This window comes from Notamacropus eugenii, chromosome 4, assembly GCF_028372415.1.
Source record: "Notamacropus eugenii isolate mMacEug1 chromosome 4, mMacEug1.pri_v2, whole genome shotgun sequence".
NCBI lineage: Eukaryota > Metazoa > Chordata > Mammalia > Diprotodontia > Macropodidae > Notamacropus > Notamacropus eugenii.
This window is the reverse complement of record NC_092875.1, coordinates 418,054,446-418,073,909: the sequence shown is the minus strand read 5'-3', so window position 1 is coordinate 418,073,909 and position 19,464 is coordinate 418,054,446. Positions and strand designations below refer to the sequence as shown.

The following is a 19,464-nucleotide window of genomic DNA, read 5'->3' as shown; positions in this document are numbered from 1 at the left end:
TGTTTCCTCATCTGTACAAGCAGGACAGTAACAGCATCTGCCTCTCAGGGCTGCCGTGAAGCTCAAAGGAGGTACCATTTTTCAAGTGCTGGGCACGGTGCCTGGCACATACTAGGTGCTATTCAAATGCCAGCTATCATCGATCTCATCAGTGAGAATGTTCGGAAGGCTCTTTGCAACCTCCAAGCGCTACATGCCAACGATTGTTAATGTGCCTATTACTGAGACTGAACAGGGCCAGGCGCCCCTGACTTTCCGGTATTCGCACAGCAGCCTGCCCGCCGGCACTGGAACACTTAATGCTTTGGCAGCAAACCACGCGGTCTCCCACCCCCTGCCGGGCAGCAGCCGCCGGCTCCCTCCCCGCCTTTTTCCTGGGCCATCGCTGCCTTCTGATAGGGTCAGGATTAGGGTGGGGCTGGAGACGGCTTTCTATTGGTGGAGACGAGAGGGCGGGGGAGAGGCGTACCCGCGTTGACGCCCTTCCGCTCTTTTTCCCGTCTCCAGATTCCCCGGGGGCTTGTGTGGCGTGGGGAGGGAGAGGTACAAGGGAGGCGGCCCCAGCCCGGCTTGACCTTCACTACTTCGGTCCAAGCTTTCCTTTCTCCTCCTCCTCCTCCTCCTCCTCCCATCTCCGGCGCTTCGGGCCTTCCCCTCCCATGCAGATCAGGTGACCCTGGCTGGTCGCCGCCCTTGCCGCGTGACGGGCTCACGCCGGGCGCCCCTTCCGCCGCGGGGGCGTCATGGCGGCGGTCGGGGAGGGCCCCGGTGTGGCCCGCCTGGTGGGAGGACGAGGGGATCGGGCCCTGGCTCGCCTCCGGCCGCTCCGCGACGCGGCCGGCGGAGACGGTGAGAGGCGGGGGCGGGGAGAGGAGCCGGAGAAGGGGGATGAAGCCGGGGGGAGCCGAAGGACGGCTGGACCCGGCCAAGGGGGGCGGGGCGTGGTCAGGGAAGGAAACCCGCGGGGGGACGTGTGACCTTGGGCAAGTCGCTTACCGGTCCGGGCCGCTGGGGAAGGGTTTGGTCTGGATCCGAGGTTCCTAACCTGGGTCCGAGCACTATCGTTGGACTTGCATGGGAAAAGAATTGCAGTGTCATTGGTTTTTCCTGTAAGTGTGCGTGTGCAGAATGCGCCAATTTAGAGAATCCACCTCAGAAATTCACATGGACTGTTGGCGCCAGACTCGGGGTAGAGCATTCCAGGCTCTTATTGGTCTAATCGGACACAGTCCGATACAGTGTAGCCAGTCTACCGTAGTGATGTCATCTTGGTCCTCTCCAGCAGGAGGACTACGACCGTGTGTATATGTGTGTGTATATGTATGCATATGTATGCATGTACGTGTACATAATTTATACAAAATATTCATCTATGTAAAGGGACATAAATGTATACATTTATGTGTACATATTTAGATAGGTAGGGCAGGTAGGTGGCGCAATCCTGGGCTTCAAGTCAGGAAGACTCATCTTCCTGAATTCAAACCTGGTCTCAGACATTAGCAGTATGACCCTGGGCTAGTTATTTAACCCTCTTTGCCTCAGTTTCCTCATCTGTAAAATGAGCTGGAGAAGGAAGTGGCAAGCTACTCCAATATCTTTTCCAGAAAACTCCAAATGGGGTCATGAAGAGTTGGACACAACTGAAACTACTCAATGACAATGCACATACGTATGTGTATATATGGATATTATATATAATATATATTTTATATATATGCATATATGTATGCGTACACACACACACACACACACACACACACACACATAATTTTGTTCATTAAAAACATTCTGAAAAGGGGTCCTTAGGTTTTACCAGACTGCTGTTGGGTTCCGTTCCACCAAAAATGTCTAGAATCCCTAATCTAGAAGATTTCCAATATGCGTTCTCTTCAGATCTAAGATTCTATGTACCCATCCACTAGTCTTTGCATGGTTAGACAGAAGCTATGACCAGATGAATTGTAGATTGAGGTGGAAAAGACATTAGAGATTGAATTAAACCACCTCATTTACTGATAGCCTTTTCTCAATTCAAAGCACAGTGTCTTGCATATAATAAGCTCTTGGTAAATGCTCATTAACTCACTCCATTAGGTACCAAATAAATGTTTAATTGTTGAATTTTGTAACAGTCAATATCTGGAATCAACAAGAACAGTTTAGTTTCTCTATTATAGTTTACCAATGATATTTTTCAAAACTGGAAATCAAGTCGTTTAAAAGAAAGCAGAGGAAAAAACCCCTTTTTCATTTTATTACAGGAAGGTTGAAAAGTATTTGTTTCAACTGATCATATGTTTAATCTCCTTTCCCCACCTAGTTCTAGATTTTTTATTTGAAGTTATAAAAGTTTATCTAAAGTCCAGTACAAAATTGCTTCTATTAATAGAAGTCCAGTACTATATTATTTTTATTCTGAATTGTTACACATGTATGTATTATATCAACTCATGTTGGTAATAATGCATTTCATGTTGTATTCTCCCATGTTTCTAAAAGTTTTTCTATTTCCAGTTTTTACTCATACAATCAATACATATGTCAAGATGTCAAAATGTGTAACAAAACAAGTCATTAATGTAACTTTATGTCCAGAGGAAACATGGGAACCGTTGGCTGCTGGTCTTACTCTTGCCTTTTTCCCATCACTCATTATTTACTTGTGAGAAGCCCACTGGGAATTTCATTCCCAGGAACCTTTTATGAATAGACAGGGATATACAGAATAGGAAGAAAAGGAACAAAGTAAGGAAGTGCTAAGTTAGGGAAAGAAAAGAAGAATGAAGGGTAGAATGGAGTGAAAATATACCTGTATCAGGAGGGGCATCACAAAGGCATTTGACTAATTTGTTTCTCTTAGACTTTGATGGGAGGAAAAATGCTCACATTAAAACTGGAAAAGAGGTTAATAAAAGTGGTGTGTGTGTGTGTGTTGTATGTGTGTTACCTCCTAAGGAAATCTGGAAATTCAGTAAGACTTTTTATTTGATCATCCATGGCCTGACTGAAGATGGTTTCAGTTTTAAGAAAAAATGAATACTTTTAAATTGAAACTTTAAATGTATATAATTATTCCTATTTATATAACTATTTCCATGATTATTAAACATTTTGAAATGGGACAATACTATAAAAGAAAAATTGCAGAAAAAATACCAGGCCTAGAAGAAAAATCAAAGTTTGGAATGTATTCAGTGTTTTGCTACCAATATTAACTTTAAGGTACATGGTGGAACTAATGGTAGACCTGTTACAGAAAATGAAGTACAAAACAATACTTCTGGGAGAATAAAGGGAGATAATTGGTGGGGTGTGTGTTTTTCTTATTATTTTGGCAAAGTTACTGAATAACCATTGTACTAATTTCTTTTTAACAGATATATTTTTAATTCAGGCTTCTGCTTCTCTTGAGAAACTAAAACTCCTTTGCAAAGAAGATGAAGAAAATGTGAATCCATCAGTTCTTATAAAGCTTTACACACAGGTAGATTAATTTGTTGAAATAAACTTCTTGTGTAGGAATTTGGTGTGTGTGTGCGTGTGTGTTTGATGAAGCTAGTTAATTGGTTAAAATTTATGTTTCATTTAGCTTGTCAAAGTGCTCTTTTTATATAGAGATAGTTTGTTAAATAGTTGCTAGGGAAAGTAGGAATTGATGTGGGAAATGAACAAAAGGATAACTTCTAGCATTTTGCGTTAATGTAATTTAAACACTATGTTTGAGTGGAGAGAGAGGAAGATAGCTTTGTCCCAAAAAACCACCCAAAGCATAGGTTCTGGCCTCACTTTCTTCTTAAAGAAGCTTCAGGTATCTCTCAGTAATATATAAAGTCCTCTGTTTGGCATTTAAAGCCTTTCACATTTTGGTTCCAACTTAATGTTTTAGTTAGGTCTCTGCTACTCTCCTCACATCATTTTCCTTCCAGCTGAAGTGGCCTCTGTCTGCTGTCCCTTCTATGTTCCATTCCATCTCACATTCTGCCCCAGTTACAGGAATGTTCTTCCTCATTTCTACATCTGTTCAAGTCTCTACTCAAATATCACCTCCTACCTGAAGCCTTTTCTGATCAGTCAGTCATATCATTTATTGTCACCTAATTATGTGCCAGACATTGGACTAGGTACTTGGGGTGGGGAGAGGGGTGGAGAATGCCTGGCAGTAAGTGAAACAGCCCTACTTGCGGGGGGGCTTATGTTCTATCTGAAGAGACATCAAGGACATATATAAGTCTATGAAGAATAAACCTAAAAATAAATATAATGAGAAGAAATACAAAGTTTATTCGAGAAAGTTTGAAAGGGAAGGCACTGGCTGTCAGATCAGGAAAGGCTTCATGGAGAAGATGTATAAGGGAAGGAAGAAAAGGATTCTTTGAGGAAGAGATGTGAAGGAAGTGCCTTTCTGGCATAGAGAAGGGCCAGAGGGACACCAGGGTGAAAGGTTGTTGGCACTGTAACCACCCAAACTATTACTTGTTTATTTTTTTAATCCATAAAATAACACTTCATCTGCCTACTTACCTGGGTTGTGAGGATCAAATGAGATGTTTACAAGAGATTAACATAAGGCATGCCAGCTGTCACCATCTAACCTGACCTTCTTACCTTTACAAATGAGGAAATGATCATTTAGTGCTAAAGTAATTTGGCAAAGGGCAGACTGTAAGCAAATATTAGAGGCCGGTTATTCAACTAGATGATGCTACACGTCTTTACAAGTAAGAGATTTGTTTGTTTGTTTGGTTGGTTTTTTTATCCTATGGCAAGAAAGGGAGCAGATGACCTTAAAAATCAGACCATGGACTATATCCTAGAATTATACTAAGGCCATAGTGCCCATACCTAGCATTGAGAGCAAATGATTCAGAAGCTTTTATAACATTTTAAGTTTTAGAGTCACTTACTGTGGAACATTCTAATTGATTTGTGTATAAGTTTAGGATTAGAATAAGATACCAAAGCAATAAGAAACGATCAGAAAGGGAAGACATATTGTATTAAAGGAGTTTAGTTTTTTTCTCCAAAAGATTTGTCCTTAAAAAGTATCTGTGCGGTTCTGTTGTTAAAATATATTTTTGGATATTTGACTTTTAATCCCTTTTATTTTTTCAGAACTATGACTCTATGGGGATTTGAGTAGAAACGCCATCTAGACCCTCAGCACAGATGCTGTGTCATTGGTTAGGGCAAGGTTTTTGTGGCGTGCTACTCAGAGGCAGCATACCCAAATTTCAGGAGTTCATTTGTGAACTGTGAATTAGAACCCCTCAAAGATGAATAAATATGATGACTGCAGAATTTAGGGTTGAAAGGGATCCTAGTATTTAATAGGAATGTATGTGCAGAACCTATATAAAATTGTATGCCATCTTGGGGAGGGAAGGAGGAGGTAGGGGGGACATAAGGAAAAATAATAATCTAAGTTATATAGTAGTGATTGTAGAACACTGAAAATAAATAAAATTAATTTTAAAAAAAAGGGGATCCTCGCAGGCATCTAGTACCAAACACCTTTTTTTCCACAAATGAAGGAGTTGAGACCCCAAGAGAAGTGACTTGCTGAAGGTTTTATGTAAAATCATGTCTTTTTGACAAAGAAGGAAACCGTAGTAGATGTTTAGAGACCACCCACCTCTCTCATGCAGGAGTACCTGCTATATTACTGACAAGGAATTATTCAGTCTTTGCCTATCTCCTCATAATTTCTACTCAAGGTTCTATTTCTGGAGCTACACAGATGGTTTTTATCTTTTCTATATGACAACTTTTCAATATTAAGATGCCTGTCATATCCCATGCTCTGCTTTGATCTACAGACACCATCAGTTAATTCTCATCCGATGTGGTTTCAACTCCCCTCACTATTTAGTAACAGTTATTTATTAAGTGTGAGGTACTAAGCTGAGTGCTAGAGCGGAGATGAAAGATAAAATAATTGCTCTCAAAGAGTTTATATTCAATTGGAAGGCTATGAAATGTCCACAAATAAATGTAATGCAAGGTAGGGTGTGATATTTGTGGGAAGAGGGAAGGAGAGATTCAGACAGATTGCTCCAAGAAAATTTGACAAGGGAGAGGACATTTTCAGTTAAAGGAATAACACTCCTTTTTGGAGGAACTGACAAGATTCTCAAAAGTGAAAGTGAGGGAGGTTGCTTGGCAGCCTGTGGTAATAATGCCCAGAGTCTGGAAACAACGTGTCAAATTCAATGAACAGTCGTATTCCAGTTTAGCTAGAAAGTTATTAATCTGAAGTAAGACTGGAGAGGAGTTGAAGCCAGAAAACAGATAATAAACATTAAGCTAAGGAGCTTAGGCAATAGAGCTAGTAAATGATTTTAACAAGAGAGTGACGTGTTGGGGTTTTTAGTATTAGGAAGATTATTTTGGCATCTGTGTTAAAGAAAGCACAAAATCAATGAGGAGATGCTTGAAAGAGCCCGGATGGGAAGTATGAGGACCTAAGATAGAGTGGTGGTTTTGTGGTTAGAGAGGAGTACGGATGGAAAGCTGTGGAGATAGAACTGACAAGGCTTAACAGGTGATTAGATGTAATGGGTTAGAGAAGGCCCAAGATGTCCCAGGGTTCAGAGAGTGGTGGTGGTGTCAACACCAGAAATGGGGAACATTTGGTTTGGAAGTTTTGAGGTGTAGGCAAATGTATCTTTTCTTCTATTAATTGTTGGAAAGTGATACCTGCTCTATAGATAGCAGTCATGCTATTTGGGAGTATTATTCACTTGTCTTCCAGGAATACATTTTATAGTGTTTGTTGAGAAGCAACTATTGTGTCAAGGGAATGTGTTTTGATTTTTTTTTTTTTTTTAAGGAGGAGAAGAGAACCCAGCTCAGAGCCTTGGGGGAATACCTGTGTTTTGGGCAAAGGTAGAAGATAATGAACCAGTAAAGAGAGATCAAGAAGGAATAGATGGATGAGATGAGGGCCACAGAAGTCAAAAGGAAGAAAGAGTATCCAGGATTTGGGGATAGTTGAGGCCAGGAGGTTCAAATGCTACATAAAGTCAAGGAAAATGAAACTTGAGCAAAGGCCATTGATTTTGCAATTAAGAGGTCACCAGTTTTCTTTTGGTAGCAGTTTTACTGAACTGGAAGTCTGATTTCAAGGGACTGAGGAATCAATGGGTAGTGAGAAGGTAGAGACACTTCTCTCCTGTGTGTGCTAAGATTTGAACCTCTAACCACACTTACTATTAAGTCAAGACTACCAGCAAGACCTCGTGCCAGTCACTTTCTTGGCATGAGGGCAGACACCTCATATTGATTTGGGTGGCACCAGTAAGTCCTGGAAAGAGGAAAGTTCTCAACTGACAAATCAACACGTGTTTGGGACTCTTTAGGGTTATATGGCAATGACGCAGGGCTCAACAGCTCCAGGCAGTCTGCTCACAACGGAGGTCGCGTCTGGAGAGAAGGAAAATAATGGGGGGAAGTGGAGGAAGGGAGAAACTTCTTCATTGTGCAACAAATAACCAGAAATCTAAAATATCCACTAAAAGGCCCCTCCCTCAGCACCCTCTAAAGATACCTCCCAGGCTTGGCTGGGGCAGCAGATGCCTCTAACTTAGAGGTGTGCCTGCCAGAGAAGAAGCTAGTGGTGCTGCTCAGAACTCGTTTCTTCTCCCCTGAGGCCTTGTTCTGGGAGGGAGCTGCAGGGCTAGTCCCTAGCAGGGTTGGGGAATGAGTCTGCTGCTTTATTTTTGTGACCGACAGCACCTGGCCCTCGTCATACATCTCTTGAAGGATCTTGCTATTGAGAGTGGCACAGATAGGCATGAAGAAGCCCAGTCCTGGGGTCACTTCTGTGGGATCCTCCAACTTGAAGGAGCCTTCAAAGTCCTATATATTTTCGGTACTGCTGGATGTATCCACTTGTTCCTGCATTTTGCAGGAACATCCTTGCATGCTTTTTATGGAACCTTTAACTGATTTTCTTGGCTTCCACTCATAATCGTCCTCATCGTTATCAGCTTCACTCCCAAACTGCTCTGTATTAGATTTTAGATCCTCAACTTCCAAGGTTGATCTCAGGACACTAGTTTAGAGTTGTGGATGAATCTGCAAGGTGGAAGCATCTCTAGCCTACCACGGGGAAGGATAGATGTTGAAATGTTGAATTGCTTAGAGGAGGAACCTCTTTGGTAATTTTCAGGTATTACTTTATGCTGCTGATATTTACATGGGTCCTATTCTCCATTAGACTGTATCCCGTGGATGCAGGGACCACTTGAGTTCATATCTGTTGGGATTGGAAGCTCAAATCCGTGTGGACGGTCTCGGGCGGGTAAAAGTGGGACTTCTAAATCTTAGAGTCTTACGAGGCCCTCCATGAACAGCGGGGGTTCGAGAAGGTCAGACTGAGCTAGCTCGGCTAGCTCGGGTATTTCCGCCTCTCCCCGGGAGATACGTGATGGGTGGAGTCTCCCTGCCCTCGAGGTCGTCCCGGATTGGAGCACACCTAGTTACCTAACAGCACGGTATTGAGATGCAAACTGTGTGGCTGAAGATTAAGTAGGATTGAGGAAGCCAGAAAGCTCTCTCTTAGCACGTGTGGAACCAAAGAGGACAGTAGGGCTCCGCTTCTTTTCTCTTCTCTCTCCCCTCCCCCTCTCTCCCCGCTTGTACTTCTACTTCCAATCCCTTAAGCTTAGTCTCCTTAGGAAATCTCCCCCTCTTCCTCCTAAGGAAGACCCCCCTGCACTTGTAACCCAGACCCTGTAATAAAGCTCAACCCCTGTTCGACTCTGGAACGTCCTTTCTCTCATACGTTTATCCGGTTTGGCCAACCGAAGACCTGGGACAGGTAAGAAAGACTCGGGTAGCCCAATACAGGCCTCTAGGCCTGGCACATATCCTTCCCAGTACAGTCAGTTTTCACACAATAGGAACAGAATGTTTGTGGAACTGAACTTTTTATTGGGCAAGGCTTATTTCTCAGGAGAGTCAAAAGGGGCTTGCATTGCTACTTCAGGGGAAAAATATTTCTGTGTTTTCTCTTTACAATCACTCTGCCTAACACCTTAGCTCCATTTGCCTTTGCTAAAGTCAGTTTCTCCTCAGCAGTTACCAGCTCATATTGTGTATCTCAAATTTAGAAAAGTCATCCCTTTGGAATGACCTTATTTAAATACCTTCTCCCCCTCTCTTTTCTTCCAGGCTATATTGGACATGACATATTTTGAAGAGAATAAGCTGGTAGATGAAGATTTTCCAGAAGACACTTCTTTACAGAAAGTAAAGGAATTAATCACTATTCTTTCCGAACCAGAAGTTTTAGTTAAAGAAGGTAATCTGTATCCAAAAGTAAGTACATAACTACATCTGGATTATATTGGAACATGGATAATCCTTAAATTTTATTATTCTTACCCCTATGATATATATCCTATCTTGAGTAATGGTTGGATAGGAACAACCATATCAAAGTTCAGATTATACCACAAAGCAATATTTATCAAAATGATTTGGTAATAGTTAAAATCTAGGGGTTGGTTAGCAGAGCAGATGAGGTGCACAACATCCCAAAGCAAATAGTAACAGAGTGTTGGATAAGCTAGAACCCAATTATTGGGGTAAGAATTCAATATTTGACAAAAATGACTGGGAAAACTGGAAATTAGTCTGACAAAAATTAGGTCTAAACTAACATTTCACTCAAAGATGAGTCCAACTCAATACATGACTTAGACAAAAAAATGTTACTATAAGGAAATTAGAGGAACAAGGAAGAAACTACTTTTCTGATCTAGAGATAGGAAAAGTTCATTACTCCCCCTAAAAAGGATAGAAAAGATTATAGAATACAGAACTGATGACTTTGATTATGCAAAATTAAAACCTTTTTATACAGACAAAACCAATACAGTTAAAGTTAGAAGCAGAACAAGTAATGAGAGAAAATCTTTGTAGCAAGTTGTTCTGATAAAGGTATCCTATTCAAGATATATAAAGAACTGATTGGAATTTGTAAGACTAGGAACCATTCCCTAATAGATCAATGTTCAAAGGATATGAACAGGCAATTTTCAAAGAAAAAAATCCAGGCTATCAACAAACCATATGAAAAATGCTCCAAATCACTAATAATTAGAGAAATGAACATTGTAACAACTCTGAAGTTCTGCCTCATACCCATCAAATTGGCAGAGATGATAAAATAAGAGAATGACAAATATTGGAAGGGCTGGGGATATATAGACACGCTGACAAACTGTTGATGGAGCTGGGAATCTCTAACCATTTTTGAAAGAAATTTGAAGTTCCCCAAAGAGTCACTGTAGAGTACATACCCTTTGACCCAGAAATATCACTACTAGGCCAATACCTCAAAGAGATCAAAGGAGGAAAAAGACCCATATTTAAAAAATATTTATAGTCACTCTTTTTGTAATAGCAAAAAACTGGAAACTAAGGAGGTGACTACTTAATGGGGGATGGCTAAACAAAGTATGATATATGAATGTAATTGAAGTTTATTAAACCCTTTAGATATGAAGGACTAGATAGTGTCAGAGGAATTGGGAATGATAACATAGGGAGTATTTAGATTCTGCTTTAAGTTTCTCAAAGGATACATTTATTATGTATATTACCTCATTCCTAATAACAATCTTGAAAGTTATGGGCCATTAATGTCCTTATTTTATAGATGAGGAAACTGAGGTTTAGAGAGGATAGGTGACTTGCCCAGAGTCACACAGTTATACACTATCTGAGGCAGGGTTTGAACTCAGAGTTTTCCTGACTCCAGGTTCAGAACTTCGTCCACTGGGCCACGTAGTTGCCACCTAGAAGACTTCTGTGAAGTGAGCAGAACTAGGAAAGCCATTTATACAGTGACAGCGAAATGACAAGAACAGCATGAAAGATTTTGGAATTGTATCAGTGCAGTGACAATTTGGTCCAGAAGACCGAAGCTGAAGCATTTGTGTCCATCTCATGCCAGAGAGATGATGGCCTTAAAGTATGAAGTGAGGCATATGTTTTTGGACATGGCCAATGTAAGAATTTGTTTTGACTTGAATATGTATTATTGAATACATAGGAGTTTTATTTTTACTTATTTTATAATTGGGGGGATGGGTGGCAATGAGGAGGGAAAATAAAGGTTTGTTAACCAGAAAAAATTAAATTAAAAACACTCTTAAATGCTAAGAAAAAAAGTTGCAACCTGATTATACTAGTTCCTCATTTTTATATTTTACACATACATTTTAGGATATTAATAAAATGCATTAGAACAGTCTTAATTTTTAAAAACATGACTATTCACTTTTTTGCAAAATTCAGTATTCTTTATTTTCTCACAAAGAATGTTAGTGTTTTAATACTACTTTATTTGAATGTCTTTTCATAGTTAATATAGAAATGTCAGGGTTTTCTTAAACCTTGAACAAAATTCATCTGTTAAAAAATAAACCTAAGTTCATAAAGCTATAAATTAGGGGGTGATATTCTAGTCCCATCACAAAAGGATTGTTCATAATAGATTTTTTTAAACAACAAGACTTCATATTTCAAAAGATTATATCTAGAGCTAAAAAAGGAATTCAGAGGCTCTCAAGTAGAACCCTCATTTTATAGTACCAGGAGTGGTGAAGGGATTTGTCCAAGGTCACACAGCTAGTGAATGAAGCTGAATTGGAACCCAAGTCTTCCTAATGCTAAGACCAGTGCTGTATCCATTAAACCATATTGCTTCTCAAGTTTCATTTAAAATTGATTTCATTTGTTAAAAAAAATTGTTTTCAAGTTTTTTGGGTTACATATCTCATTCCATGTTTATTTTATTACTTTATTTAGTGGAACTAGAATAAATATACCATGCTAATACATCATATTTTAGGTAAGAGATGAGTTCCTGAAAATTTCAGTATAATTGATGACACACAAGTATATTTTAAATTCATAAGGTTTCTTCAACTGCATTGCACTCAATTGGCATTCTGTTCTTTGTAAATAACAGTTCTGTAAGAAAGTGCATATACTAGTGATATTTTCCCAATTAATATTTTATAAGCAAAGAGGCATGTATGGAAATAGACTCTTTAAACTAAAATCTACTGATCCTACTTTTAGATCAGGGATAATACACTCTCTCAGGCCTTTTGCACCAGCATTTATAGATTTGTTCAACATATTTCAAGCCCCAAAGTATTTCATTGGTAAATTGATTTGGAAAAAAGCTTTCCTTGGGAAATTTACTGTTAATATTTTAGTAAGAAAAGTTCTTCTTTAAAGTAAATAAATACTCCCTATTTTGCCATTGTATAAAATAAATTTTTGCATGTTTCATCTTCTGTGTTACAGGCATGGATTTACAACTCAGTGGATAATATTTTAAAAAATTTGTAAGCCATGTGAAAATTAGAATTTCTTCATCCAGTAATGTTTTGCTTTCAGCACTCTGATATGCTTGGAACAGAACTACTAGAATGCCTTTATTGGAGAAGAGGAGCGCTGCTCTATATGTTTTGCCATACTGTGACAGCAAGGGAAGAATGGCGATCAGCAAAGACATATGTGCTTAAAAAGGTAAAAAGGTATCTGTCATTGTGGATATGTTGTGTGGAGTTGATTGCTGGTTCCAAGAAAACTCCTTTTTTCCCAATTATAAGTAAAACTTATCAATCTTTATACGTGTATTTGGTCAGGCCAAAACATATTTGGTTGATAAGCTTTATCCACTTTTACACTCCTGTTTATTGGTTCTAACAGAAGAAAAGAAGCGGGCTTGTACTGCACCAGTCAAGATTTAGATCTGCAATAAGAAATAATTTTGTTACATTCAGATATTGATATTGCTTTTTATGGAGGTTGTAAAGTCTTCCCCTTGGAATGCAAAGTAAATGTTTTTTAGTCTAGATTGATCATATGTGGAGGGGGAAGGATAGCGAAAGAACTTTATTTATAACCTCAGTGTCTCTTCCAGCCCCAGGAGTGTGTGGTTTTGCTTTTTTAAGGAATGTGCCAAGTGTTGTGACAAATCTTGCCATTGTGAACGAACCCATTTCCTGAGTATTTGTTGCTTTGATGACCGATGCATTAATATTCATGTAATTGTTATGTATATTTAGAAACAGTTATCTGGAAAGGATCTGTCCTAGCCATAAATGCTGCAAGTCAGTATGTACAAAGTTTGTTGATTCAGCAGAATTCAGTCCTCTTGGATGTAGCCTTTTTGTTAATAGAAGTATTAACATTTTTTCAGTAATTGCCATGGCTATTTTTCTGTTATTATATCATGGACATTTTGAGCAGTGACAAAATGACTTTATGCCATTAAAATAATCATGAACCAAAGTTAATATCTGAAAAGTTTTAGTGACTTTTCATATAATACACAATTCTCTACTTTCCTTCAGTGCCTCATTGATGGAATCAGTTATTTGCTAAAGATGTTTAATTTTCGATGCCCTCCTCAACTAAATGAAGACGTTTCTTTTCAAGACATAGACACAGCTAAGTTACTTAGTGAAGGTAACCTGATTTTTATGTATTTAAAATTTAAAAATTCTGTGGATATTACATTTTTAGATTTCACTGTGAATCAGATGTATAGTTAGGCTTAGATGTGAGATATGAAAAGTATTGTTTTTTTCTTAAATTTAGCTGAAGATGAGAGATTTCTTATAATGTGAGAAAACGGTGAAATTATAAAAAGTTCTCTTAAATGATGAGAACTAGATATTTGGATCAGATATATGGGATTTCTCATTAAAAAAGGGAAAATAGGATGAACCAAATTCCTTTTACACTGACTTTAATAAGTGATTTTTATAATAATGATAGATTACATGGATCTACAACTTTACAGTTTTCAGAGTATTGCCTCCACAACAATTTAGTAAGGTACTTGGTACTTATTACATCCTTATTTTATAGATGAGGAAACTGAGGCTCAACCTTTGCCATTAGTTTTTAGAATGTTACTATAGATTGTGAATTCAGAATAATATTAAATAAATTGTGTTTTTCAACTATTGGCAGTTCTCTGCAAGGCATAACAAGTTTTTATAACCAGACTTTGTTGTCCTCCATTTCAATGATTATTCCTTGATTTATCGTTGTATAAAAATAGATTCTCATGTTTTCAGTTTGTCTAAAAGTAAGATTCCCAAGTTCAAATACTTTAAGTTTCATTTGTCTTTATTACTTCGTGTGATGTTGTTCTCTAAGATCAGAAATCTTAAGGAGATGTTTATCTTTAACTGCCTAACAGTTAACTGAGAAAGCTAATGACGGTACTTTTTCAAAAGTACTCCTTTTTACAGAAAAGTTGTAGCTCAGATACCTACTACATGCGTGACTAGGGCAAGTCATTTCACTTCCACATTAAGTTAGAATATTCTGCCTATCTATTTTAAGGTAAAGTAAGACATTCTATTTACTGTACTCCTGTTCAGTGCTTCATCATGCTTGGAGGTGTCCTTTGCTTTACAAAGGCTCTCCCAGCAGAGTGCTAGAGAACCAGCCTAGTATTGCAGAAGCCTTATTAGGAGGTGCCTCATTTTTTACTACACCTTGGGGTTGTTGCCTGCTTAGCTTTGGAGAGGATGGAGTCTGTATTGCAAGGAAGAAGTCATGAATCTTTCAAACTTTGCTGCCTCCAATAGCGATTCAGTTTATAAGGCCTTCATCCTTATTCTACCTCAGCTACCTGTACAGGGGATCATACTTCAGAGCTCACCACCTCCCCCAGACTGTGCCATTTTCATGTCCCCTGTCCTTCCATTTTCATTTGCCTCCCTCTTCATAAGCTCGCTCTCCAACCTCTGGTCTCACTGTAATTGCCTTTACCCTTTGTCAAGTCCATCATCTCTCTTTTGGTCTCACTTCCTGTCTTCACCTTATTGATCCTGTAGACCTGACAGGTTAGCTCTATGCTATCTTACTCTTGCCTGTTGGTTCCCTGTCAGTTTGCATCCCACAGTCCTCTCCCCCACCCTGCTGCAGGAGGAAGTCACTGTGGGTGTTGTCTGATCTCAGTTGGCTCCTCTGTGCTTCAGAGAGATCTTTTCATTCTTCCCTGACCAACTCTCTAACTAGTCACCAACTAGTGACTCTTCTAAGCCTGTTCCTCAAATACTTCTTTCTCATCCCATTCAGTAAGTCATCCTGCCTCCCATCCATTACCATCTCTGTAATCTCTCCTTTAGTCCCTTGACATCTCTTTTCCTTTGCTTTAGCCTCTTAGGAAGAAGTGGTCGTCCTTACAGTGCCTCTCTTCTCCACTTGATCAGATTTCTTGCCTCTGAGTGACTACCCAATCAGTCATTTCTTTCATCTTGAGTGTCTCCATCTCCACTGGCTCCTTTTCCACCCCTACAAACATTGCCTGCCTGACATGTACTTCTTCCTGTCTGTATTCCTTTAAGGTGTCACCCTCTCTGTGAAGCCTTCCCAGATCTCCTCACTTATTAGTGCTGTTTCTGCTCAAATTACCATTTATTTCTCATCTCCGTATATGTTGTATCCCTTCAACACAACATAACCTGAGAACAGAGGCTTATCTGTTTTTGTCTCATACCTCTAGTGCCTTTCTTTATGCTTTGTACATGTATGGTACTTATTAAATGTTCATTGAGTGTTTTTTTTACTACATTTCATCTTTTTATAATTCATCAAACCATTATTATTAATGACAGTTAAGTTATACTTGAAGACTTTATCTAGATTCAGTGATTGGGATATTCTGGTCAATTTAGAAACTTGTTTTTGTTTCATCAACCTTAACTGAAAACATTTCTAAAATGTTTTAATGCATTTTTCTGCCATAATCCATAAAGTATATTGGACATGGCAAAAACTTTTTTTTTAAATAGAAAATCTTGAAATGCTTGTAAGTCATGATTTTTAACACTTATGAAATGCATAATGTGTTGCAGAAGGCAGATATATGACCTTAGGCTGAACTTTGTTATGTTTTGGAAATTTCATAAAAGTATGTAGCTCTTGCAGTTTATGGTATTGTGACATACCTTCTCCAAAAATGAAATACAGAGAAAAGAATGCCATTTAGCTGATTGTTTTGATTGATCAAGTTGTGGTTGTTTAAAAATAGAGAGGTTGTTACAGAAATTTTTAAGGAAATACTAAAAAAATTAATTTTATAATTATAATCTCATCCTAAATGATTTTTCTAGGTGTGTTCAGTGACACTCATTTGCTGGCCATGATGTACAGTGGAGAAATGTGTTATTGGGCACTGAAATATTGTGTAAACGAAGAGCCAGAAAATTGTGACATAGACACCAATGGACCTGGGACAAGCATCATTTCACTCAGAGATTCCTTGGATTTTCGAGAAATAGGAGAAAAGATTTTAAGAAAGTATATATCTGTTTGTGAAGGACCCCTGAAAGGACAATCATGGGATACAACAAATGCAAAGGAAATACTAGACTTCTTTCAACATTGCCATCACTAGTACATTCTTACCTTTGCTAATTTTTTTCCTTTTTCACTACAAAAAAGATACTTTTTTCAAGAACTCTGGAAAATAAGACTTACTGATTCTAAAATAATGTAATTTTAGCTCATATTATACAGTGTAGTATGATTATAGATTTTTTATCTGTTAAGCTATCAACATCATTGATTTTTTAAAAAATTTTAAACTTCTGAAATAATATCTCAAATGACAATCTGATTATGTATGTGAATTGTTGAATATTTCTGACTTCTAAAAGAGAGTGCAGTGTACTTTGAATTTGAATGGGAAAGCCTCCAAATACCTCATGACTAAGAATCTGATAGTATCTTATTTAGCTATTAGAGAGTATGATAAGTTTTCTGTCTTCTTCCTCCCATTCCTTTTCACCAAAATCCATCTTCCATACTTCTGTAGTTGTGTGAAGGTTATCACCAACTTCCTAGTTGCTGAGGTTCATAACCTTAAAGGGCTGTTCTTTATTCTTCTGTCTCCCTTGCCCCCTACTAGTATATGGGTTGATCAAGGAGGTCTAGCACATTTGGTGTGAGGGCTTGCCAAGCCCTTTTCAAGGATGTTCATCCATCTTTGGTATCTACCTGTCTGTCACTCAACTCTCACCTGTGGCACCAAGAATCTGTAGCATGTGCAGTGGCCACACACCCCAGTAGGCCATCTAGGTAGAAGGGGCTAGACCAGATTAAGGGTAACAAGTCTTAAACCTGTTGGTGAGTGAGGGGGTTGTCTATCCCAAGCATATCAACGCTATGCAGAATGGGCAGATGAGAACAATTTGTTCCAGTGGCCATGAAGATGGCTGAAGGCATGTGCTGTGGATCACATAGAGGAGGCCTGCACAACATCCTGCCCTCAGATCGTACATTGTGCAGACATGTTTTACATCCTCTACATTTTTCATGGGCCACCCAAAATCCTTTGGAAGGCCACAAGTGGCATGCGGGCTGTATGTTGTGCAGGTCTGGCCTAGAGTTTGGTCATACATCAAAGATGTATGCATCCCAGGCCATCACCAGTCCCTGACTTTTTTTGCCATTGAACTTCAACGACTGGAAGAGAGAATGAGGCTGACAACTTTGTGCAGCTCTGCCTCATTTGATTAAAGTTCACACAGGATGACACCATCTTGTGATGTCAGTGTTCATCTTTGGAAATGAAGGATGATGAACACCACCACCAAGTCTTGTTGGTTTTACATCCACAACATATTTGACATCCATTTTCTTTCCATTTCTTTGATATGCTGCTCCAACCAAACTAGTCTGTTGACTGTTCACAAACTCATGTTCATGTCTTCCTAAAGTACTTTCTCAAACCTGTTGATGTTCCATGTCCTCCTAATGTACTTCCTTAACTTTTTAAAAAATTATTTTTTCATTCCAAATTTGACAAACATCAACAGACATGGATACTTCCATATACAGAGAACAGAAAACAAGATTGCATATGAAATCAAATCTTTTTTATGTCCTGCTTATTTCTTTTTTAAAATCATACGATATCTTCAGATAGTTTAAAATCTCTCTTGCTTATTGGTGTCTCCTTTGGAACCTTCATCTTTCTTCTGTGTGCATTCTCTTCAGTGCTTCATCGATGCACTTTTATTCATTTTTTTGCCATCACTATAATAGCTGCACCTCTCCCCCAAATGTAAATATAAATTCCCCAAAATAAAAATCCAGCTGTTTCTTGTAACAAGTATGTATAGTCAATAAAGCAGATCCACACAGGCTCTGTTGACAAACGTATTAATTTGCACCTTAATTTTGTCACTTTTTTGTTAGGTTAGTTATCATATTGCTCAGAGTTCTGAAGTCTTTCAAAACTTTTTCTTGATGATTTTATAGTAATATAAATCATTCTGGTTCTGCTCACGTCATTCTATAGCAGTAAATACACTTCTTCCTGATTTCTCCGAACCCATTCTTTTTTGTCGTTTGCTTTGGTACAATTATATCACTGTACCAGAATTTATGGATACTCCCTTAGAGTCCACCTCTTTACTACAACAAAAAGTGCTGATATAAATATTTTTGTACATATGTATCCTTTCTTTCTGTGTTTAATGTCTTTGGGGCCTAGTAATGGTACCACTGAGTCAAAGGAAGTTTAATTGGGGTGTACTTCCAAATTGCTTTCAGAATCTGTCTCAGGACTTGCATCCAAGCAGCCCTCATACCCAGGCATGTCCTGTTTCCCCATTGCCACCTTCTAGAAACCTCCTTTTCCTCCACAGGGTAATTCAGGAACCAGTGTTTGCATAAAACCTGTGTTAATATTCTCTGTCTTCCCTCCCCCCATGGTTTTTAATGCTCTTGCCTTTCTTGGTTTACCTTATATATGTATGTATATTAGCATTGTACAATCCCAGGAGAATACAAGCTTGCAGGCAGGAACTATTTCATCTTTGTCTTTTTATTCACTCCTAATTTCCTTAATATTTAATATAGTGCCTTGTATAAAATAGATGTTTAGTGTTTATCAATTTGAATTTTGTTCATCTTTCTTTGTGAACTTATCATGGTGAGAGTTCATCAACTGATTGTTTTGATTATAGGATATAATTGTGAAAATCTGTGTTATATAGCAGCCATGTTAAACAGGTTTAATAAATCTTAGCACTGCCACTGATTAACTATGACCTCTTAGGCAGGTTACTTAATCTTTCTGAGCCTGTTTCCATATCTATAAAATGGGAATATAATACTACCTGTCCTTCCTATCTCATAGGTCAGTTGTGGAGTGAAATAATCTTAAGTAAAAGTTGATTTAACTGCATTATTGTAATAAACACAATTGTCATTTTATAAAAACAAAAGTTTTCTTTCCATTGTGACTACCTGAGAAATATGTAGTTTAGTAAAGGAAGCAGTAAAGGTAGAATCACGATGCCTAGTTTCTCATTAATTAGCTTGTATATGACAGAACTTTTAACATCTAAATTTATATTTTCTGCTTACCAGTAAGAGGCAGAAATGGACATGTCCCCAGAT

General features: G+C 38.5%; 1 protein-coding gene across 2 annotated transcripts; it reads left to right on the top strand.

The window, feature by feature from the left end:
* The first annotated feature begins 510 nt into the window (after positions 1-510).
* Positions 511-19,106, top strand: RIMOC1 (RAB7A interacting MON1-CCZ1 complex subunit 1). Of its 2 annotated transcripts, XM_072605735.1 has the most exons (7): positions 512-849; positions 2,864-2,974; positions 3,381-3,487; positions 9,178-9,324; positions 12,424-12,555; positions 13,386-13,500; positions 16,167-19,106. In XM_072605735.1, exons 1-7 carry the CDS (start codon positions 744-746, stop codon positions 16,448-16,450), a joined length of 1,002 nt encoding a protein of 333 aa, XP_072461836.1. In that variant the 5' UTR covers positions 512-743; the 3' UTR covers positions 16,451-19,106. The 2 variants fall into 2 exon arrangements, with proteins under 2 accessions (XP_072461835.1, XP_072461836.1); XM_072605734.1 differs by lacking the exon at positions 2,864-2,974 and having other exon boundaries at positions 511-849.
* The last annotated feature ends 358 nt before the right edge of the window (positions 19,107-19,464 follow it).

What these genes read in the sequence shown, in the direction of transcription:
- RIMOC1 (XM_072605735.1), top strand. Translation starts at nt 744, where the DNA reads ATGGCGGCGGTCGGGGAGGGCCCCGGTGTGGCCCGCCTGGTGGGAGGA. An exon ending in AGACATATGTGCTTAAAAAG is followed by an intron (nt 12,556 to 13,385) that starts GTAAAAAGGTAT and finishes ACTTTCCTTCAG; the next exon opens with TGCCTCATTGATGGAATCAG. An exon ending in AGCTAAGTTACTTAGTGAAG is followed by an intron (nt 13,501 to 16,166) that starts GTAACCTGATTT and finishes TGATTTTTCTAG; the next exon opens with GTGTGTTCAGTGACACTCAT.